The sequence below is a fragment of the Protomyctophum bolini genome, assembly GCF_963924005.1.
Source record: "Protomyctophum bolini genome assembly, chromosome: 4".
In the NCBI taxonomy this organism is placed as follows: Eukaryota; Metazoa; Chordata; class Actinopteri; order Myctophiformes; family Myctophidae; genus Protomyctophum; species Protomyctophum bolini.
Window position 1 is genome coordinate 36,060,867 of NC_137865.1, and position 24,024 is coordinate 36,084,890.

The 24,024-nt window shown below is 44.6% G+C and overlaps 1 protein-coding gene across 1 annotated transcript in view; it reads right to left on the minus strand.

The window, feature by feature from the left end:
* The window catches only part of LOC308314316 (filamin-C-like), a 46,564-nt gene extending 23,226 nt beyond the window's left edge, over window positions 1-23,338 (minus strand). The window contains exons 1-17 of the mRNA XM_080761883.1: window positions 22,487-23,338; window positions 17,453-17,701; window positions 14,830-14,927; window positions 13,065-13,215; window positions 12,616-12,734; window positions 12,190-12,267; window positions 11,893-12,055; window positions 11,178-11,378; window positions 5,315-5,452; window positions 4,582-4,708; window positions 4,002-4,138; window positions 3,027-3,220; window positions 2,381-2,494; window positions 1,777-1,920; window positions 1,369-1,492; window positions 921-1,081; window positions 285-375 (exon numbers count right to left, since the gene is read on the minus strand). Coding sequence (XP_080618009.1) covers window positions 285-375; window positions 921-1,081; window positions 1,369-1,492; window positions 1,777-1,920; window positions 2,381-2,494; window positions 3,027-3,220; window positions 4,002-4,138; window positions 4,582-4,708; window positions 5,315-5,452; window positions 11,178-11,378; window positions 11,893-12,055; window positions 12,190-12,267; window positions 12,616-12,734; window positions 13,065-13,215; window positions 14,830-14,927; window positions 17,453-17,701; window positions 22,487-22,868 — 2,671 coding nt within the window. The 5' untranslated portion in view covers window positions 22,869-23,338. The remainder of the gene's footprint in view (window positions 1-284; window positions 376-920; window positions 1,082-1,368; window positions 1,493-1,776; window positions 1,921-2,380; window positions 2,495-3,026; window positions 3,221-4,001; window positions 4,139-4,581; window positions 4,709-5,314; window positions 5,453-11,177; window positions 11,379-11,892; window positions 12,056-12,189; window positions 12,268-12,615; window positions 12,735-13,064; window positions 13,216-14,829; window positions 14,928-17,452; window positions 17,702-22,486) is intronic.
* Between the last annotated feature and the right edge of the window lie 686 nt (window positions 23,339-24,024).

Below are 24,024 nucleotides of genomic sequence, written 5' to 3' on the forward strand. Positions count from 1 at the left end.
CTCTAAAGTCATCTATTTACTTCCACGTACTTTGTGCTATAAATCTAGTTCAGCTTTATGAAGTTATTTATGCTTGTATTTTTATTTTTATTTTGTAAAGGTTTTTGCATGATGAAGGCTTATTTCTTCAAACCTGGACTGGACCGGATCAGATAATGTTCTACTGTACATCATATACATTGCAGGTTTTCAGTGAGCTCACGCAGTTTCTGCAGGAACTGCTTTTCTAGTTTAAATTCTGATTCTGGTTCTGAATGTGGCTGTGATTCGGACATGGTTCTCACCTGTCTTGTTGAGCCCAGGGCCTTCAGCCCTCACCTTGCCCGTATCGTGCGAGGGATCCACTTTGACCTTGAACGGACTGACGGGAATTTCCTGAACATAACATATTCACAGGAGTCATTCACCAGATTGACGAGAAGGTATTAAGAAGGTCATATGCAGTGGTGTATAGTCATCTTGGATCTAAATATTGTACTTTTACTCCACTACATTTATTTGAAAACTTTAGATACAGTTACTTTGTAGATTTCGATTATTAAGACAAAACATATACAGTAACAACTTCAGCCTATATACATTTCGGCCATTTGAAAGTAGCCGATCTACAAGCTCGCAATGTGTCGCGTTGCGACGCATTGCAAGCTTGTAGATCGGCTATTTTCAAATGATTTTTAGACATTTGAAATTTTCAAATGAGACATTCGGCACAATGAGTACTTTTACTTTAAGTACATTTTGATGCCAATACTTTTGTACTTTTTGGATACATTTTGAATTCCGGACTTTAACTTGTAACAGAGTAGTTCTATATTGCAGTATTGATACTTTTACCTAGGCCTAAGTCAAAACTTTGAATATGACTTTTTCTACCACTGGTCCATCCATCCCTCCATCGTTCGTACAATGGCTATGTTTACCTGGTCAGCAAACAGCACCATGATGGTGTATCGTCCAGCGCCGGGAGGCGTGTATTTGACGGTGAACGTGTCATTGTCGTTCTTGATGATGTCAAATTCGATGTCCGCCTCGGCGGGGCCAACCACTCCCGGGGCACACTTGATTCCAATGCTGATGTCCCCTAAACGACACGCAGAAATATACTCCCAGCATTAATGTTGCTCAGTGTTTCACGCATCTATCCTAACAATTTACTCATTGGTCAGATCTAAAGGTCAGAGGTCTTTTTTGACGAATGGGCGTGAGCTTCAGTTCCTGAGGGATTCTCACGGCCCTCAACCATATTGCCGAAATTCGTGAAGAACGATACCACAGAACTGCCAAAACTGCTAAAATGGCAGTCAAACATTTGAGTAGTTTTTCCACCACCGAACGAACAAACGCACATACAGCGTCTCCTCCTACTACCTTGTCCTGCTTCACTGCAGTCCACCGTGAAGTAGGTCGGCTCGTTGGCCTTCAGGCCGTTCTTCTCCACTCCCGGCCCGTACACCTTGACCTTGTCTGGGTGGCAGCCTTCCCCAACCAGCACCTAATATTGAATTACACACAGTATACTGTATGTCTGGGTGGCAGCCTTCCCCAAGGTGTGTGTGTGTGTGTGTGTGTGTGTGTGTGTGTGTGTGTGTGTGTGTGTGTGTGTGTGTGTGTGTGTGTGTGTGTGTGTGTGTGTGTCTGTGTGTGTGTGTGTGTGTGTGTGTGTGTGTGTGTGTGTGTGTGTGTGTGTGTGTGTGTGTGTGTGTGTGTGTGTGTGTGTGTGTGTGTGCGTGTGTGTGTGTGTGTGTGTGTGTGCGTGCGTGCGCGTGCGTGTCTTACCCTGAACGGGCTGCTGGGGACATTGACCTCTCCCCAGGTGATGATGATGGTGTGTTTAATGGACTTGGTGGGCGTGTACACACACAGGAAGGTTCCGTCTGCCTTGTCAGTGACGGTGATGTCAATGGTGCAACCCTCTGCGTCCTATGAGTGAATACCGACGCATGTCAGGTGGTCCAGCCCCCATGCCAGTGTTCATTTTGTTGACTAAGACTTAAGACTAATTATTTTCTGGCAAAAATAACATTGCATTATAAGACTAAAAGACTAAAATACCATGGGGCTCTATTTTCGTCCATGCTAAACCCCTTATCCCTAAACTACTTTGACTTTTTTTTTTTTACTATTTTGAAAATAATTTTTGAATAGTTCATCTAGCCAATCTACATCGACACGTTGCGAGCTTGTAGAATGGCTATTTTAACTATTTAACTATTTGAACTAAAAGTAGTTTTGGAATAAGGGGTTTAGCATGGATGAAAATAGATTAATATTTTGATATTTAGTCGACTAAGACTAGACTAAGACTAAATAAAAATCAGCTGAAACAATTTAATATGGTTTGTGGGAAAGTAGAGAAGCTCCATGATGGAATGACTCCTACCTGGGCGTATATCTTGAGGTGACCCTTTCCAGCCATACGGGCGTCGATGGTGAACTCAGTTTTCTTGTTGACGATGACACCGCTAGGCGCCAGGCCTGGACCAAAGGCTTTCACCTGCAAAGAAATGACAGTATATTATTCAATGTACTTTATTTTCCCCCCTGCATGTACTATCTATGTCTATGGCCTTTGCAATGCGACATGATCCTTCTATGATGAATGGAGCCTATACAATGTCATATCAACATATTCTGTTCATGACAAGGTCAGCAGCACTGTGGTGAACTGCAGTTTCCTTTTAATATATTAACACATTAAGACCTGGGCTCGCATCTGTGTGACCTTTTAACCAGTTTAACCATTATTTTAAACGTTAGCTGATCTACAAAATCGTGAAAATGGGTGCAAATCTATGAATATATATTCTTTCACAGTGAACGTTTTTAACTCAAATCTATGCTTCTGGGGGGTCTCTGGAACAACACTTTTTGAGATGGGGGGGTGTCTACGGCCAAATATTTATCATTCTGGTGATGAAATAGTGTGAGCACCACTGATAAAGAAACATATAGGTTTTTCAGAAAACTGTTTAGGATTTAGAAGACATTTTGTAGGGATCTGTTCTCAGGTCTAAAATGGGTTATACCTTCTCTGGGAAAAGGTCATTGGCTGCTGGGAGGATGTGGGCCATGAACGGGCTGTCCTTAATGTCCTCGTCGTCGCAGACCACGTGCACGGCATAGTCTCCGGGCTCGGTGGGCCAGTAGCGCACGTCACACGAGCCGTCGCCCTTATCGTCACACTCGATCTTCGCCTGGGACGGACCCTCGATGGAGAAGCCTGCATGGTGGGAACATTTGAGGCATTGATAGTGCGTTTAGATTTAAGAGTTGTTTTCATCCTGCCTAGGGCCACGCCTTCGCATTCGACCTGGTGTCCCTGCTGGAATAGCAAGGACATCAAATGGAGACAAAAGGTTTCCCAAGATGAGAGCACTTGTGGTACTCAAAAAACATCACACTCGTTTATACATCATCATTCCGTGCTCAGCCAATCAAATCATCTCAAATTTGGTACAAATCATCTCAAATTTGGTACACGCAGACGCACAAAGCAGCATCTGCTCAGCCAATCAAATCATCTAAAATTTGGTACACACATACGCACAAAGCTGGACATAGGATGGTCTGGCGCCCCTCAAAAACCTGTGTGAATTGAGCGGTGCGGGCTGCTCAACAACACCACTGGCTGGCTGCAGTTATGGTTATAGTGCTCAGGGTGAATGGCCCTTTTAGGCCCATTAAGGGTCACCCAGCGCGGTAGAGGGTATGTGCATGACATCATCATCAACCCTGAAAGTTATGCAGGAAGGCCTACTGAGTGCCTACTGAGTGACTGAGTGAAAAAATACTTTCTGGCCTTGACAGCCCATACATCCAAACAGAAAAGTCCTTTCTGATTGCATTAAAAATCGTTAAACTATGTTAAACTCACTTTGCCTCTCACTTTGCCACTCGATTTGCCATTCACTTTATGCATGCGCATACCCTCTATTGCAGCTGTTGAGGCCTCGTATACAGTATGATACATACACACACACACAAAAACAGGTCGAACTCACCCAGAGTTCCCACTTCGGTGCCGATGGCCTCCACCACAAAGTCAGCTGATTTTCCCACCATGCCGGTCACCAGACCTGGACCCCAAGCCCTCACCTTCTGGAAGCCTGCCTCCTCACCCACCTCCACCTCGAAGGGGCTGCAAGCACACAAACAACACATAACAACACAATAAACACAAGTAATAAATGCACTTAAGTTGTGCCTGCATGCATGGCTTTGAAATAGTAGGAGATTTTGAGATGTTATTGTGTGTTCTGATTTTGTTTTGTTCATGATAATCATAAAAGGAATTGATTTGTATTGCGCTTTTCCAAAAAAGGTTACAAAGTGCTTTACAGAACAAGGTAAAAGAGCAGCATGATAAATAAAATGGATAGATAATCAAATAAAACAATGTTCTATTGTCTCTGTTGTCTTTTCTGCAATCATCTTCCAATCTAAATCTTTCTATTGCAGTGTGTCATCTACAGCCTCATATTTGGTGTGGTGAAATCTTGGACATTAATAAACATGTATTTAGCTCAAGGCGGTATTAATTCAATCTTAGTTGTTGGTGGGAGACAGGGAGTTGAATCCTACCTGCGAGGGATAGGCTGTCCTCCCCAGGCGATGGTGACAGTGTATTTCCCAGGCGTAACGGGGTAATATTCACATGCGTAGACCCCATCCCCTGCATCGGTCACTTTCACCTTCTCCTCGGCTCCACCTGGGGATGTTATCAGTTGACAAAATAACTTTGATGCATCTTGTGATGCACTCAATAACATTCAATAACACACTCAATAACATTCAATAACACACTCAATAACATTCACAAGCCAGAGCATCTGGCAGAGAAAACTGTTTGGACAGAACAGTGGTTTTCAACCGTTTTCATATCAAGGCCCATTATTTATTCGCATTTGAGTCCATGGACCACCATTTGAGGAGATTTAGCCTCGGTAGACCCAAAACTAACGATTTTATTTTTTTATCATTGGATAAGATGTTGTCCATATAATTCCTTGCTGTATTGATGTGGTACCATTAAGAGAGATACAGTAACAGGCAAACGTTGATCAAAATAATTATTTAGCATTCTCTAATTGTGTAGACTTCTTGTAAATTAAGTAATGCAGATGTTTAACAAAAGTGTAACTCTTGAGAGCCATTTTACACTCTCAAGAGTCAAAGATCTATTAAGGGTCCATTTGGTTACACCAACTCTCCATAATTTAGCTGGGGACCACATGGAAGTTGGAACACCCTCAAGGACCACCGGTGGTCCCCGGACCACTGGTTGAGAGGAAGACGGGACAGCAGAAAGACTCACTTGGCCCTCTCACAGAGACTTGGAGCTCTCCACTGCCGGCTCCCTTGGTGTCCACCTTGAAGTCGGCCACCTCTTTCACCCTCACCCCTTTGGGCTGCAGGCCTCTGCCCGAGGCTCGGCACGCGTTGTTGTTGGTGGCTGTAAAATTAATGATTGGAATAATTAAATGGAGAAACGTTGTATTAGAGAGATAACAGGCCAACAGTAGCCATTGGTTGATGATGGCGGCATTAGCAGCATCGATGTGATGTTTCTTTCAAACGGGAGTCTAGATTGACCCAAGAGACTGAAAATCACTCATCAAGCATCATCATCTGCAAACGAGAGACTATAGAGTCGATTGGCATTAAAGGGATTGTGACATTTAAAAAAAGGTTTTTGTAGTTTTTTTTTTTTAGGTTTTGGTTAGACATAATATTAGTCCGACTGGATTAAGGTTGGTGAGGGGTGCGTTAAGGGTTGGGAGAGAGTTAAGGTTAGATTTAGGTGTGCTGCCCCGTGGGAGGTTAGGGTTAGGGTGAGGGTTTGAGATATCGGACCAATGGTATATGTCTAACCACTTCACAGACACCGAGAAAATCCCAGACCAGAGAAAATCCACTGAATGTTCAAAGTTCAGGTTTTTCGGGTGTAATTGAGGTCATAAAACCTAGAATAAAAATAAAAATAAATGAATAATAATGTCACGAAACCTTTAAAGCTGTATGCGGTATAGGCCTATAGCCTATGAAACTGCTCAAACCAAACTGTTGTGACAGAAATGCAGATATAGCAGGCATCGCAGTACATGGAATGATTCATACTCGGAAATCAATGCCAAAGAATAAAAGAGAACAACGGCACAATCATATCAGACTGGTCACAAATGCAAACTCTGACAAACTCCAACTGTTCCCAACTCTGGTCCTTGAACTGCTGGCGTATAGTGAGTGAATGAAATCTGTACCAAGTAGACTGCTAGACCTACAGCACATGTAAACAGAGCTGCTATACACATCTTAAATCTGAGGGTTTTTTGTATACTATTTGTCCCAAAGAGACTGTAAAAAACATTGACAAATTAATAAATTAATGACGCAATGTGACATAGCTCTGTTTACAAAATGCTGTACCTCCTCCAACTGTATACTTTCCCCATTTCCAACAGTTTTTTATTATATTTTGACACTTGATTTGGTTTTTGTCGCGCTATCGAGAAAGCGAGAGTTTTTGTCGCGCTATCGAGAAAGCGCGAGTTTTTGTCACGCTATCGAGGAAACATATGTTTTCTCATGCCAATAAAGCTCCTTTGAATTGAATCGAATACATTTAACAAACTTAAAATTTTAATTATGGACAGCAGCTTTTTAAGGTGCAACTATCCAGCAGTAGTATAAAACTAGCAAGCACCAGTGTTGGGAATCACTGCACACTACTACACATCACCTCACCTCACCCCGCCGTTCTCTGAAATCATCACCTGAAACTAACATCGAGCTACACATGATGCACGGGAGCAGGCTGAAACTAACATCAAGCTATAGCTTGATCATATATACATGATGCACGATGCACGGGAGCAGGCAACCATAAGCACAGCACGGAACCGAGACGATGCATTGGAGCGACCTCATTCGGAGGAAACATACTAGATGCAGGGCATAGCATAGAGAGAGTGGTTGAGGCTGGGGCCCGGCGGCTAGCATGTCCGCACGAGCAAAAAGGCACGGGCTCCATCCCAGCAGACCATATACTAACTTGGTCGGCCACGTTTGGGAGGGTGAGCAGCGCCCTTCGCTCCGGGAGGGGTGCACACTGTCTGAGGGACTATCTGCACAGGGGGGGCTCCGGGTGGAGGAGCGACAGGTTGAGCTAGAAACGAACAAATGGGTGGTGAGTGGGGGAGTGGGGTTAAAAGCTAGCTCAGTGTGTTGTCCGACGAAATTAACACAATCGTCGAAACCAACGGCCTTCATCTGTTTCATTTGAATGTGAATAGCCTCAGTCGCAAACTGGCAGAGATCAGACATCTATTTCAAAACGGTAAGGCAAACATCCTGTGTTTTTCTGAAACTAAGCTTGACGAGTCCACTAAGGACCCAGAGATAGAAATAGAAAACTATACTGTCATTAGGAACGACAGAAACAGGCATGGTGGTGGCGTGTGCATGTATATTCACAAAGACACTGAATATGTTACTCGTACTGAATTACAGCATGATGAAATTGAAACTGTGTGGGTTGAATTAATTTTCAAAAATGCTAAATCAGTACTAGTTGGCACCGTCTATAGACCGCCTGATCAGCACGGGTTCTATGATATTCTTGAGGGGTGCTTAGCTGGGGAGGAATCTGTAGAGAAAATCCTGATTGGCGACTGGAATACGGACATGCATCGTAAGGAAGTGCCTGTGTTTAAATCGTTTAGTCGGCTCTGTGATCTGCATGGTTTCAGCCAGCTAATTACCCAACCCACAAGAGTGTGTGATTCTACTCAAACTGTCATTGATCTCATTCTGACCTCGGACAAATCCAGAATCTCCAAGAAAGGGGTTATTGTATGTGGGCTCAGTGATCATTTTATGATTTTCTGTACCCGCAAAATACAGAAACTAAAATTTGACTGTCACAAAACAGTCATATCTAGGGACCTCAAAACCTACTCTAGTGAGGCCTTTAACCTAGAACTGGAGAGACTGGATTGGTCCGATGTGCTCAGGAGCTCACTAGTCGAAGAAGCATGGCTTGGCTTTAAAACCAAATTTACAACAGTACTAAACAACATGGCTCCTCTGAGAACCATCAGGGTCAAAACCCGCTCGGAGCCATGGATGAATTCGGACATACTGACTGCAATGAAAGCCAGAGACAACAAATGCTCTGAACTTCTTAAATGCAAGTCCAAGCTAGCTAAGCGCTTCGACAGTGATCTCCAAACCAAACTGTGCATCCTTAAAACCCAATGTAACAAGCTAAGAAACGGTGTAATTGCCATGACCAAATCAGCCAAAAGTAACTTTATCAATGATAAAGCCGAGGAAATCAAAAACAATCCTCGGGAGCTCTGGAAGCTACTAAACAACCAACTAGGCTGTGGTCAGAAACTTAAAACCAGGTTTACTAACATAAACATCAAATCAAATAACACCCTCATCACTGACAAGGTTGATGTAGCCAATCACTTGAACATCTTCTTTACAAACATTGCAACAATGCTGGTTAACAAACTGCCCTCCCACTCTGGGCGTTTTGGTGTAGAGCACATCAAAGGCTTCTACAAAAACCTAGGTGTTTGTAAAGATGATTTTAAAATGACAATGGTAACAACTGAGGAGGTACTTAAGAAACTGAGTGCCCTCCAACCCCACAAGGCCACTGGCCATGACAATATTCCCTCCAAATTTCTCAGAGACTCAGCCATTTCCATAGCTCCAGTCATCACCCACATAGTTAACCTCTCCATCAAACAAGGACAGGTCCCCAGAGATTTTAAACTGGCCAAAGTAACCCCCCTGTACAAAAAAGGGAGCAAATTAGAACCCGGCAACTACCGCCCTATTTCTATTCTAAGCTCCATCTCGAAAGTGATGGAAAAAATAGTCTATGAACAGGTTGAAAAGTATCTTGCCACTAATAAATTGTTGTACGAGTTCCAATCTGGTTTCAGAACATCCCACTCCACTGACACATGCCTTCTCTATTTGAGCGACCACATCAAACACGAGGTGGATGCTGGAAAATACTGCGGCATGGTCATGCTGGACCTCCAAAAGGCTTTTGACACCGTGAACCACTCCATACTGGTTAACAAGCTTAAAGCTATTGGTTTTGATAGCACATCAGTGAGCTGGATGCAATCCTACCTGGAGGGGAGAGAACAGATGGTGGAAGTGAACGGAACACTGTCCCCCCCCCTCCCAGTGAGCTGTGGCGTCCCACAAGGAAGCATACTAGGGCCTTTACTGTTCCTAATATATGTAAACGACATGACTTCAGCTTGTGACTGCAACTTGTTCCTGTTCGCAGACGACTCAGCACTGCTGGTCTCGGACAGGAACAAACTGCAGGTTGAAAAGACCCTCAGCTCTGAACTCGGTAGAATCTGCACCTGGCTCGCTGATAACAAACTATCCTTACACCTGGGAAAAACTGAATCCATTCTCTTCGGATCAAATAGTAATCTCAAAAAGGCAGATGGCTTCTTGGTTAGAGTTGGTGATGATATTATCACACGGAAGGATCAAATTACCTACCTAGGTTCCATCCTGGAGGCCAATCTTTCCGGTGATAAAATGGCCACCAACGTAATCAAAAAAGTCAATCAAAGAACAAGATTCCTCTACAGGATCTCCTCACTGGTCGACAAAAACACCTTGAAGACCTTAACAGGAGCCCTTGTACAAGGTTTCTTTGACTATGCATCCACCTCCTGGTACCACAGCACCTCAAAGGCCCTTAAAACAAGGCTCCAGACCTCCCAAAACAAACTGGTCAGGCTCCTACTTGGCCTCACCCCCCGAACCCACCTCACCCCTGCCCACTTTGACAGGCTGGGATGGCTTAGGGTCGACGACAGAGTACAGCATCTTGCAATGGGTCTGGTCCACAAGATTAGATACACCACCAAGATACCCATGTACCTGTCTAAATACTTCCTTAATGTAAACGAAGTCCACACCCACAACACCAGAGGGAGTGCAACAAACCATGTACAACCCAGATTCGGCACAAACAAGGGACTAAATTCTTTTCGCTCCTATGCGACCAAAATGTGGAACGCCCTACCAACAGTCATTAAGACATGTGAATCCCTTGGCTCCTTCAAAACTGCTCTCAAAGGGCACCTACGGATGGCTGCAATTCGAAACTGGCCTCTGTAAAAGCTGAATTTGTATCTGGATTGTACTATGTTTTTGTATGGACGTGGTGTTGGGTGCCTGCACATATGCACACATGGCATCAACGCATGGTGTTGTGTGCAGGCGCCCTACACTCTGTCTTTGTACTATGGATTGTACTATGTTTTTGAATGGACGTGGTGTTGGGTGCCTGCACATATGCACACATGGCATCAACGCATGGTGTTGTGTGCAGGCGCCCTACACTCTGTCTTTCGTTTTCTTTTCTTTTATCCCCCTGTTCCCCTCACTGTATATATACTTTTTTTCCTATATGATGAATTCCTGTTCTGTTCTTTAACTACATAGAAGTGTCTATTTGTTTGTCTCTAAATGTTTTGATGAATTGAACAATGTGGACCCTGTTGTAAACAAGTGTAAGGCTTAATTGGGTCGTCCACTCACAGTTAACAGTCTTTGTATTGAGTTTGTGCTTGAAATGTACTGTAATTCTGCAAACTGTTAATAAAGATTTCAATCAATCAATCAATGTCCCCAGTACCGACTGACAGTCATCTAAAGCATAGAACTGGTGCCCGAGGACCCCCACCTTAATTTAATCTGTCCCGTAGGTTAATAACGGCTGTTACAATTCCAAACATGCAATCATAACCCACTTTAGTTATTATTACTTCAGTCTACATTAGTAGCTTAATGACTAGTATTAAAATATTATTGTCTTTTTTATGTACAATGTATTGTATTTAAGTTCATAAGGTTAACATAAATATTACTAACTTTCCAATTCCAGTTCCAATTTTAATTCCAATTAAAAATAGCAAAACAGTTGAGGATTGCAAAAAAAAAAGAACAGCTAAAATAGCCGATCTACAAGCTCAAACTGCGGCCCAGCTCGGATATTTTTGTTAGAATAGAAGAAGGGCATTTATTATGAAAAAAGTTAAAATACAGAGAAAAGAGGTTCCGGGCCTCTGGAGTGAATGTGGAAATATAGTGTCCCCTGGACACTCTAAAGGGGGGCTCACCTTCGGCGATGTTTACGCTGTACGGGCTCCGGGGGATCTCCTGCCCGGCAAACAGCACATGGACGGTGTGGGGGCCCTCCATCATGGGACAGTACGTGCATCGGAAAACGCTGTCCCCCTTGTCCTCCAGGACGAGCTCCACCGTGTCCTTCCTGCCCTGAGGGTCCACGATCACAACGCTCACGTCACCGTTACCGGCACCTGAGCAAAGAAATGACCGGATCAGCTATCACACAAACACAGAATTAAACGCCAGCGTTAATTAATTAATTCACCCGTACCACCAGCCAGTATTTTCCAATGCGGAACGGATATACGTCTATCGCCTGGAGACCACAAAGGATTACCGCGAGCATGGGCTATTGGCTATGGGCCGTCGAATAAATCTTGTTTTGACCAGAAATCAGAAACAGTGCACGTGGATGCACGCGCCGATCAGGTTGGACGCTTTTTTTCTGCTTACACCATCACCTACTGTAGCAACCCAATGCTAAAGCATTACTACACCATCGATCATAAACACTATAAAATATAATTTGCCGTAGATCTGATTGATTGATTGATTGAACACTTGATTGAACAAACTATTTGTAATGACGTAGATCTACGTCAAAAGCGGGGAATGGGATATAGCACCATGTCACCACGGTTATATGATTCTTTAACATCTCTGAGTCCCTGTGTGTGTTGATCGTACTGTACTTTGCCTACTCACCGGCTGTATAGATGTCAAAGTAAGTGGGCTTGTTGGCCAGGTTTCCTGTGGCATCCAGGCCTGGTCCTCTGGCGTGGACCTTGCTTGGATCCCCTACGTCCTTTGACACGTTCACCGTGTAGGGGCTCTTGTCAATGTCCTGACCAGCGAACAACACTTTCACCTATATGGGGAGGAGGACGCATCATGCAAAAGAGCTTTGACATTGCGTTCAAATCCAAGAGCTGCTTGTCATTATTGGGAGGAGATTTTTCCTTGTGTAGCTGTAGAAATGAATTGGTGGCAGCGGTTTCTTACCCTGTGAACACCCTCCACCTTGGGCACATAGGTAACAGTGTATGTTCCATGTTTATCTTTGTTGGGCTTCACTTTAGCCTGTATGGAGAACAAGGCATGTCAGATCAAAAGTCATTTACCGTACATACCGTTGAACTTAGGCCCCATTTAGACTACAGTCACATCCAGTCAAATCTGATTTATTTCTCAAATCTGATCTTTTAGCCGCGACCGTTCACACTGCATTTGCAAGTGACCAGATCAGATCTGTCACATTTATACTGGCAGCCACATCTAGCCCGAATCTAGCCTGAATCAGATCTGTCACATGGAATATGATTTAGATCAGGTTGTCGCATTCAGACTGAGACGGATCTCCTGAAATCAGATTTGAAACCACAACGAGTGCTTTTTCATCCGTATCGGCCGGGCAGAACAGCCTAGTACCTCCTCTTTGTATCCCTCTGGGTCCTCCACATACACCAGCACCTCGCCACTTCCTGCCTCCACAGTCTCCACGGTGAACACAGCTGGTTTCAGCACCTTGTTACCCTCAGGTTCAATACCTATGGTAGGAAATACAAAGCCATAAGAGTGGTGGTGCTAGTGCTACACCAACTATTATGTGCAAAGGCATTTCTCCTTTAGGGAAAGGGAAGACGGGAATGGGGAGAGACGAGAGAGAGAGAGAGAGAGAGAGAGAGAGAGAGAGAGAAGAAAGGGGTCGAGAATTTACACTGAAAGCAGGAACATTGCAGCTACAAAGGGACTAAAGGAGAGAGGAGCTGGCCAAAAGGTTATCCTGTGTATCCCACTGTCTTAAACCTTGTATTATATCGACAAACTGTACTTGTGCAACGATTGAGTACAATAACCTGTGTGTTTTGAGCACTTACCGGGTCCATATGCCTTGACCATGTTGGGGAATAGCTGTTTGTTTTTGAGGGGAGCGCCAGGCTTCAGCTTGGCCTTAGGGAACTGGGACAGGTACGTCATGACTGAATGGTCGTCTACATCTGGATCCACTATCTCTTCGGGGGCAATCACCTGGAATATGAGTAAAAAATATGTATAATTAAAGGGATCGTGACATAAAAAAAGACGTTTTTGTAGATCTCAACCAATAAGTGTTTGGGAAACCTCGCTCAAATAGAGACTCGAATATAGGAGGGGTGGACGACATCGCTGCACGCTCGCGGTACATCAGGCCAGTCTCATTGAAAAACATGTATTCTACTTGCTAGCATCGCTGGCAGGTGTTTTATCGGTGCAACTATAAATTTATTGTTATAGTTACTGTACTGTGCTCTGTACTGTATTGTAGTGCACTGTGCGGGGGTCCCTGGAACATCCAGAGCCCCAGGAATGGCCCAGGGCTCGTACTGTAGTGTACTCTGTGCCACTTTATTCTGTGCTGTACTGTACTGGCCACTTTAGGTGTGGCAGCTTTCCGTGCTCGGACACATACGGACACAGAGACAGACATACGGACACACATACTCGAATGATTTGTTTGCTTATCTTTATGGGCAGTTCATTCCCTTTTAAATGATTCTCCTCACAGGCTGTATAGCACGGCTAAGTTTAGCAAGAGGAGGTGAGGGAGGGAGGCTCCGGTGGGAGTCAGTCAGGCCAATGAGGCAAGCATCTCTAGCGTGAAATGTGGTCCTCTCTAAACATGTAAGCTTGGTTGACTCTGTGTACAAATTTCTCCTGTCAAGCATTGCAGAATGGCATTTAGCATGGATTAAACCGTCTTATTTCCCACTCGCTCATCTCTCTCTCTCTCTCTCTCTCTCTCCCTCTCTCTCTCTCTCTCCCGCGCGTGCACTCGCTCTCTCTGCCTGTTCTGGGCTAGTTTCCCTCTCTGTCACACAGCAGGGTATAAAGCCACGCTGCTCTCTGTCTATATTTAACGACACAACGGCGTGGGTTAATGGCCGCTGCTCTCGGTAAGCCAGCCAGCAGGGATTTAGTCTGAGCCATGCGGACCTCTGCCACATCCCCTTTCACCGACCCCTTGGAATCCAGCCCGCCCCCCGAGTCAACACAGCAATGACACACACCTCTCAGCTATGTCACCAATGTAATGCCTCACAGAGGATAGCTATATGAACCCCTGTGTTAGGGTAAACACCCTCGCAATGGTAACATGCGGTGGGTTTGTTCTGTTTGTTATTCAGGTGAACACAAGCATATTATTACACATGTGTAGTGCCTCTGAAGGTGAAATAATGAAATATTACACCTACACATCCTAGTGATGTGGAAAATAATACATGCAAATGATGGGGACCTTTGGGACAGCAAAGTAAATATGGATATGAATAAATGTAATTTGATTTCTCCTGTATGTATTCAGTATGCATAAAAAGACACTGATACAGGAAGAAGAACACTTTAGCTCCGGTGAAAGGTTGTACATATAAACACTGACCGGCACCTATAGAACAAGGTGAGCGTTTTTATGAACTGTGTTTACTATACATCTTCATCTGATGAAGAGCTAAGAGGCTTGCAATGTAATGTCCACTATATGGTGTAAGGAACTTCCAATCAATCAATCAATCAATCAATCAATCAATCAATCAATCAATCAATCAATCTGGAGCATTACCCAGTGTGCGGACCTTACGTCTGTTCTATAGGTGTCCATCTTACCTGTGGCACACCAAGCCAGTCGTCTGCCTGCTGCATGGCCTCTCTGGCATTCTCCACAGGCTGGTTAGGATCCCATTCCGCCCAGTCAGGACACAACCCTATCAGCAAGAAAGAAAGAAAGACAGCAAATTCAGCCAATGACAAACAGGCCGGGCTCACAAAACAATTCCACGCAGGCTGATGAAACCTGTTGCATTGCTGTAGCTATTAATAAGACACCCCTGAGCCTGTCACCACTATCTCCGCAACACCTTGAGTCTACCCACAATGCTCTCTGTTCCAGGGTGGATGACTATATGACAATCTTTCCACTACAACTCTCCCTCTCACGCAATAACAGCAATGACAACTGTCTGCATGCATGGGCCAAAACCCCACGGCTAAACCCCTTCACGCTGCTAATACCTAAATTGGATTAGCGTTAGCAATGAAGAGAGTTCACTCACTCAAAAGGCCCCATAGCACGACACTGGACACCATTATCCAATTAATACTGACATGATACTAGTGGCTACTGTAGTAGAGCGCAAACAGTGGATTTGAGACGGCGCTTACATATTTCTGCTATAAAGAGAATTGGACTATAATGTACTGTATGTCATGTTACTTTATCAATAGACAGCAGAGGACTTTTGTGATACTTAAAGCCGTCCAAAAGGGATGGGTTATGGTGGACTTTTGAAATGATTTATTCCCACCACAAGGGATTATCGCTTTTCAATTAGTTGTGATGTCAAGTTTAGAGGAAAGCCCCAGTCTCTTCATGTAATATTAACCCATTTAGGTGTCGCTTTGTCATTTACCCACTTTAACCAGTATTTTAAACTTTAGCTGTTGGAAAAATAGAAGATCTGCTATTTATAGTGAAAATGTGTGAAAATCGTTGAATATATATTATCGAACGCTTTTAACTCAAATGTTAGACTCTGGGGGGTCCCTGGAACAATATATTTTCAGATGGCGGTCCACAGACAAATACAGATAATTCTGGGGGTCCTTGACATGAAATAGTTTGAGAACCACTGACATAGAAGACCATGATTTAGAAGACCTTTGTAGAATCTGGTCTCAGGTCTCAATGGATTAATGGGTTATCTAATTTGCAGCTTGGGTTATCTAATTGGGTTATCTAATTTGCAGCTTTATAAGCTTTATTTCCCCCTAATGGTGTCTGTACTAGACCACATGAAGACATCACAACCTTGTATGGTGCAGCACACTGAGCGCAGTGTTTAAACGATGTTTCAGCTCAGATCATTGGCTCGTATAAACACAGTGCTCATTAGTCTGTATCTGCACCTTTGTCTCTGAGAGGCAATGCCAAGAGACGTCTCTCGCTAAAAAAATGAAATGAAATGTGTGTGTGTGTGTGTGTCACAGGCACCCTATATCTGTCTGTGTGACAGATCGCTCTACTTGGTGAGACGGTGCCAAACAAGCATCCCTCTCGTCCCTCCCTGGACACGAAGAGAAGGAATGGTGCCCAAATTTGGGGGTGTTGTTGTGTGGTGCTGACTCTGAGGCTATAAACGTTAAAGCCACATGGCTTGGGCCTCCGGGCCCGGGCCGGAGAGACAGAGAGACGGAGTGAGCACTTCAGTCATTGTGGGACAGCTGACAGAGAGAGACATCCCCGCCTGGGGCAGCCGCATGCCCCCCCCCATAAGTAACACATAGTGTATACGCATACTGACACTACCTGCTCTCCAGAGACGGATTAGTCTGGCTGACATCCAAACCTGGGTTTATATGCGTTATGTACATGTACATGTGCGTGCGTACATGTGCGTACATGTGCGTGCGTGCGTGCGTGCAGCATATCTCTCATCTTGTAGACAGGGAGAGAAGGAGAGAAATTCTCCGGAGAGAAGGTGATACGGTATCAGATTCGTCGGCTGGCACATGCCTGACCCTGGACTCCATGGCGACCGACTGTAAACGATGGTATACAGTAGTCCCTCTTAACGAGCCACAGAACCTGATCCTTGAGTCAGCATTTATAACCTCTCGTCCTTAGAGAGACCTAAGCTCGCTCCTCCCTTTTGGTAACCAACTCTCCATCATTTAGCTGGGGACAACCTGGGACCCCCCCTCAAGGACCACTGGTTGAGAACCACCGCTCTGTGAGGTGCGTAAGCCTGTCACAATTAGGGTATTACTGTAACTGCCCTTTTCCCCTAATCACAATGATTTTTGGCATAATGGTTAGAATTGTTCCCTTCCTTTCATCTGCATAAAAACACCTGGATGACATTAACAGAAATGCCATATTTCCATAAATAATTCCACATCGTTGTTCATGCTCTTCTAAGCCTCAACCTGGAGTCCCTATTTTGGGGCAAAGATCTCTCATGAATTGCGAACATAGCAGATCTACAAGCTCACAAAAACGTTGCATCGTGTATTAAAGGAAATAAAACGCAACTTTAAAATGGTTAATTATTTCGCAATGACAATTAATCGTCAACTTTAATGTCATGATGGTGATGGCCTCAGGCATGGACGGATTAAAGTGAAAATCGCATAGGCACCCACCTTTTTAAGGGGTTGGCACGGGTTTATCAACTGCCCCTAACAGCCTAACGGTAATTGAAGTGGAGGTGTTGGAGGTGGGGGTTCTTACCGGGGGCACAGTTGTCCACAAGGGCTCCCAGGGCCTTGCCGTCCCTCCAGTCCTTGTTGAAGTTTTTGATGGGCAGCTGGGGCACCTTGTTCTGGATCCAGCCCAGAAGACGCTGCTTGGGTGTCAGCTTCTTGGCCTCCTCGTCATCCTCGTCGTCCCACATGGGCATGGAGATGGAGTAATGGAGGATGAGAGTCCAGATCAGACCCAGGATCAGCTTCAGGTTCCCGTCCACGATGGCTTTGCTGTCTGTGGAAGTATTGTCGACACAGAGATGGGATTTAAATTATATTGGTTCTGTGCAGGCAGGAGTTGGAACTTTTTTGAGGGGTGTCACTCAGAGCAATATGAGTAATCGTATACAAATTATCAAGTTGACTTTTAAAAAGCCTAAATTTTGTCAATTGCATTGGCTTTTGGCTGTAATAATAACAATAATAATGTATTTTCTGTGCAAATTGAATGAGGAGGATGACGAGTCACTGAAATGATGTGATCCAACCTGACATTGTGTCATTCAGTCACAATGTAACACTGGAGGCAGAAACAGCTGAGGCTGTGTGTGTGTGTGTGTGTGTGTGTGTGTGTGTGTGTGTGTGTGTGTGTGTGTGTGTGTGTGTGTGTGTGTGTGTGTGTGTGTGTGTGTGTGTGTGTGTGTGTGTGTGTGTGTGTGTGTGTGTGTGTGCGTGCGTGTGTGTGTGTGTGTGTGTGTGTGTGTGTGTGTGTGTGTGCGTGTGTGTGTGTGTGTGTGTGTGCGTGTGCGCATGTGTACAGTATGTGTGTCAAAGTGAGTCTCTGCATAAACACCAGTTGGATTTAAAATGTTTTCAAACCACAATATATATATCTCACATTTCAAAATATACAAAATGAACTGTATGATGGACATGGATACGAATGAACAGACAGTACAGACAGGAATTATGGGATTTGACTATAAGAAGATTAAGAATGACAGACTGTGGCTAATGAGACACAGCAAACAGCAGGGAGTGGATCGGGAGAGAGAAGAAAAACACAAAACCACTACAATAAAATGCTAATTATGAGTAGCATATATACCCATCCCCAACCACACTTATGAAATATTATGATATTGCCAACGGACTTCATATCGTATCATTTAAATTTGATATCTCCCTGAGAGCAATAATAACGTTGGCTGGTTATAGAGTTACCAATTCGATATGAATGCAGGGGGTAAAACATTTCTATTTCTCTCGGCCTGGATGTTTGCGCTGTGTTTGATGTGTCACAGTTTGACTGGCACAGGCAGGTGGGTGGCCAGCATGGCACAGTGCGGGTTTTTGATCCATCCATCTCTGACTTTTAGGACGTGTGGTTCAACAGACATCAGTCTCTGGTTACACTTTGTGACACAAATTTTTTAGGAAAAGCAAACTCTTTATGATATATTATTGTATATATTTCTCTTTTATGTTTCAAAATACACACTTTTGTACCTGTATAACTTTAACTGTATCACCTCGAATTCCTCCCCTCTGGGGATTAATATGTTATCTATCTATAGTATGGCCTATGTTTCCTATATGGAGAATGTCAATGCCTATATGGTGTACTGTTTCCATCAGCTGTGCAGTTGTGAATGCGGATACATTTGGCCAGATGCCCCTCCCTCTGCCAGACACATCCCATCCTCTCTAAGACATGTGGTTCCCAAACTTTTTTCATGTCAAGAACCCCCAAATTGTCACTAATTAGCCCGCGGACCCCCATTTAAAGAGATATGCCAGGGACCCTGCATAAGAGAAGATCTAGCAGTGATTCTCAACCCGTTTAATTTCAAGGACCCCTAGTTTGACATGGATTAGTTTACGGACCCCCATTCAATGGCATTTCGTTCTCTGGGATCCCACATTTTTTTTATGTAAAGTCAATGTTAATTTAACTCTGAGAGTGTACAAATGCAAATACAAATGTATACACTCTTAGAGTGTCCATTTGGTTACAAACTATCATTTAGCTGGGGATCCCCTAGAACTCCCTTAAGGACCCCTGGGGGTCCCCGGACCCCACATTGAGAAGTTAATAAGAAAATAAAACAAGTTAATAAGAAACTATACTCAAGAGAGTCCGATATTCCTTGTTCTATGTACGTATCTTCAATAATCTGCACCCATGCTATTGAGACTATAGTATAAAGACTCCCCCCTGAGTAGAGCACGCCTTCGCCTAACGTTTCTCTCTTCTTCTTTTTTGCTTTCTGCCTTAATTGATAGGATATAGTGAAGATAGACAGGAAACAGGGAGAGAGAGAGAGACTGGGAATGCATGCAGCAAAGGTTGCCGGGATTTGGACTCGAACCCGGACACACTGTCAGGCATATATGTACTGTATGTGGCCTCTCCTAGCGGTGGGAGATTTGTCCTGAACAGTTAGTTCAGGACACCTTTGGGGGAACACCACGCAGCAGCGGGACACTCCCGATTGAGGGGCTGGTTGAGCGCAGAGGAGACCTGTTCAGATGGCACACAGTCAGACGCTCTGCACTGCACGTGATGTATGGGACACACCGTGTCGCCTTCACAGGGCTCTGCTAAAAAGCCTCGACCACACCGGGAATTTCACCCGAGTGTGTGGGTGGATCATCAGTCACTGGAACCGCAGGCTTCACTGTCAGAATTTTAATAACTATTCTCCTTGCATGAAATATGGGGCAGGGGTCTATCTATCTATCCGCGGCTGACTGATTAGCAGTCATAACTCTTCAGTTATCCACCACGTCGCCATGCAATTCGGATCTCCTCAGAGATATGGGAGGTATACAAAGGACCCACTCACACACACGCTATGTATGCACCTACTACCAGTGTACAGTATACCCAGTGGTATATTCCCAGTAATGCAATACAGCAGCCCTTAGTGCTGACATACAGTAACTGTTCTCTCTATTACACACTAATACAGACATACACCAATACAGACATACACCAATGCAGTGTATTGACACTGCAGTGCAGATGATAGCAAAACCTCAGTCATTCAGTGAAAATAAAACCTTGGAATAGAAGGTATGCGCCTGATATCATCATCATACTCAGAGGTTATGTGGGAACGCCTGAGTGGCAAAAAACTATCCTTTCTGGCCTTGACAGCTCATACATCCAGACAGAAAGGTCCTATATGATTGCATTAGACGTCGTTAAAGTTGCCACTTATTGACTTGCCACTCACTTGATGCATGCGCATGCCCTACTTATACAACAGCTGACCAACATTCTAATGCTATTTAATAAGCAGACAATACATTTTCAAGTGGGTGACAACTTTTCAGCCAATCAGGGGAGAGTAGTACCCATTCATCAGCTTCATTTTTAGTTCCGGTCTTATTTCTTTGTCAACACTTCAATTACACTAACATGTGATCCAGACTGAGTTCTCTATCCTGATTGATATACTGTATCCTGAGCTGGAAACACATGTTCTGTTATTACTGTGTACTGTGTAGCCTGCAAGATCACAACGCATTGTGAGCTTGTAGATCGGATAATCGTGGCAAAGATAATTGGTGTAGAGGGAAAAATCAGTCCGACTATACAGAGCCAACTCAGGTTCATTGTTCTAAGTCTCTAGACGGTTTCAGTGGAAGAGACTGTGTTTTGGCTGGTTCTTCCTCCTAATGTGGGATTACGGGAATTGCAGGCAGCAGTTAGGGCATTTTATACTCTTGTGTTAAGTGACATTAACGTGCCATCCAGGATGCTCTGGTTACACTACTATGTCTGGAGAGCTTTAGTGAAGTGAGAGTGGCTGTCAACTACAGTATACGGCAGCTCCTTGATCTGTGGCCTGACACCACTGACCTTCACTGAGGTGTGATTGCAAGCTGCGGCGTGTGTGTGTGTGTGTGTGTGTGTGTGTGTGTGTGTGTGTGTGTGTGCAATCGCACACATGTAGAGTGGAGTGCTTGTCTTGCATACATTCTAATTAACACTGCCCTAGGGAATTTCCACTTTCCAGTGTAAAGTTTGTCACCCAACCACAGCAGTCACGGAGTAAAATCATGTATTTTGATATATGCCCAACTAGGCCTCGTAAACCGGGCATTGACTGTCTGAAATTAACCAGTGATCTAAATGGCACTCTGGTGTCATTGTTTCCTGCGTTTCCATATCTGACTCAGCTCATGCAGCCATGTAGACAGACACACTGTGAAAGACAAGGGGCAGCAGTGCCTCAGGCGTAGAGTGGCCGGATGGTAACCACAAGGTTGCCAGTTCGAACTGGCAACAGGGCTCCCCCAGAGTTAGAAGTGTCCTTGAGCAAGACTCTGAACACCTCCTGATGTGCAGGTTGGTGCCTTGCATGGTTTCCACCGCCTTCGGTGTATGAATGTGTGTGTGAATGGGTGAATGAAATGTACAATATATGTAAAGCGCATTGGATAAAGGCGCTGTTAAACATGCCAGACAAACAGCTGTTGTATAGTTTGAATTTGAGGACAAATGGATGTAGGCCTACTCTGTGTATGGTACTGAGAATGGCCTACGTATGTATTCATAAACTGTTCGATTTATTGTAGAAGGTCTACAATTAGTCAATTACCAATGAGGCCACTACTGAAATAGCTGGTTAGTTAGTCCCATACTCCAGTGGTTTTCAACCAGTGGTCCGGGGACCACCAGTGGTCCTTGAGGGGGTTCAAGATGGTCCCCAGCTAAATGATGGAGAGTTTGTAACCAAATGGACCTTTAAGTGCTTTCACTTTTGAGTGTTCAAAAATCTCAAGAGTTACATTATTGTTACACATCTGCATTAGCCTATAGGCCTACTTAATTTACAAGAAGTCTACACAATTAGAGAACGGAATTGTGGACAACATCCTGTCCAACGATAACAATTATTTTAAGTCTAAATCTCATCAACTGGTAGGCTACCAGTCCGTGGATGAAATGCTGAAAAAATAATAATATGAAAAGGGTTGAAATGAAAACCACTGCCATACTCCCATTACTACTTATCCTTATTTAATATCCTATAAAAATAAAATATAAAATAAAAATAAAACATACCTATGGATACCAGCTTGATGTGCTCCCTGTCCAGGAACTCCAGGGCCACGGACACGTTCTCCAGCTTCATCTGTCTGAAGTTGGGCCTGGTGTGATACTTCCTGTACATCTTCTTCTGACTCAGGACCTCCAGCAGAGCGACCAGCTTCAGACCGTCACCGAAGTCCCTCTGCAGGTCCTGGATGCTCTTGTTGGCGCACTTGAGGTGCTCGTTGCACCAGCGCGTGAACGTGTTCTGCTGGATCTTCTTCCACGGCGCGTCCTCGGCCAGGTCCTTCTCCGTGGCGGGCATCTCGTCGTCTTCGTCCTGGTCCCCGAAGTCCGTCTCCTGGTAGTACTGTGGAGGAAGCTGGTCCTGGTCGTTGTAGTTGTTGCTCATCATGGTGGCGTTTTCCGTGTCCACTTTTATACCGCAGTTAAGACCAAGGTGTGAAAAATGTGCCGCAGGAACTTTAGCGGGTCGTTGCCACTTATTGCCAAGCGAGCGCACTCGGTGGTGAAAGTTCAAAAAAACTCTCCGGGAGTTTAAAACGATCGAGGCTTCTTTTCGGATGTACTTGCGAAGGAGCAAGTTTCTGTCAGGAGCAGGCAGTGATGAATTCAATTATCCGATTTACAGTGTGCTGTGCAAGGCTGGTCCGCTGTTTCTTCTAATTTGCAGTGTCTTGGCAAATATATTCGTTGCTTGAGTTGAGTTTCACTGCAGGTCAGTTGGGTTTTACGCACGGTTCAGTGGGTAAGAGTTGAGTTTGTAGCTTGTGTTTAAAACTTTGAGTAGTGAGAGAGGAGCAGGCGAAGGGCTTTATATAAAAGACCCCCCGCCCGGGCCATGGCACACCCACCCATGCCATATCATCGTGTGTCATAACTACAATCATAGACTATTTTCTAATCCTAAGGATAGCGGTAAGAGTTGCGATTGGTGCTGGTAAGGTGGGGGAGGGATTGGTCAGATCCCATGATGAAGCAACACTTGTGGCAGTGCCTGATATTTTTAGTCGCTCCTATTTGGGTGACAGGTGGGCTGTGACTTCACTTCTCGCTTGTTGTGAATGCGCGGGGCGGCGGGGTCCAAGTGGCTGAACAATTGATCACTAATAAAAGAAAGTGAGAGCAGTGTGTTATTATTTTTAATATAAGCCTACTGGACAAAAAGATTATTAATATGAATCCCCCTGGCTACTATATTTATTGTGTGGCTATAGGCTCCTGCTCTTGAAAAATCACACCCATGTGAAGTGAGTGGTGCAACTCCGTGTGGGGGTCCCCAGTGGTTCCCCGGGAACTTCCAGACCCACAGGAACTCGACCAGGGTGCCGGCCCTGTGTCCAAAACGGTCAAGAAATTACAGTTTACCGTGTGGGGGTCCCTGGAACATCCAGACCCCCAGGAACGGGCCCAGCGGGCCGGGCTGGTTCCGGCGAGCCGCCCGTGTCTGAAACGGTTGAGAAATGACAGTTACTGCGTGGGGCCCGGGGTCCCTCTACTGTACTGTATGGACTGTACTGTACTGTCACACCCAAAAGCATCATATATAC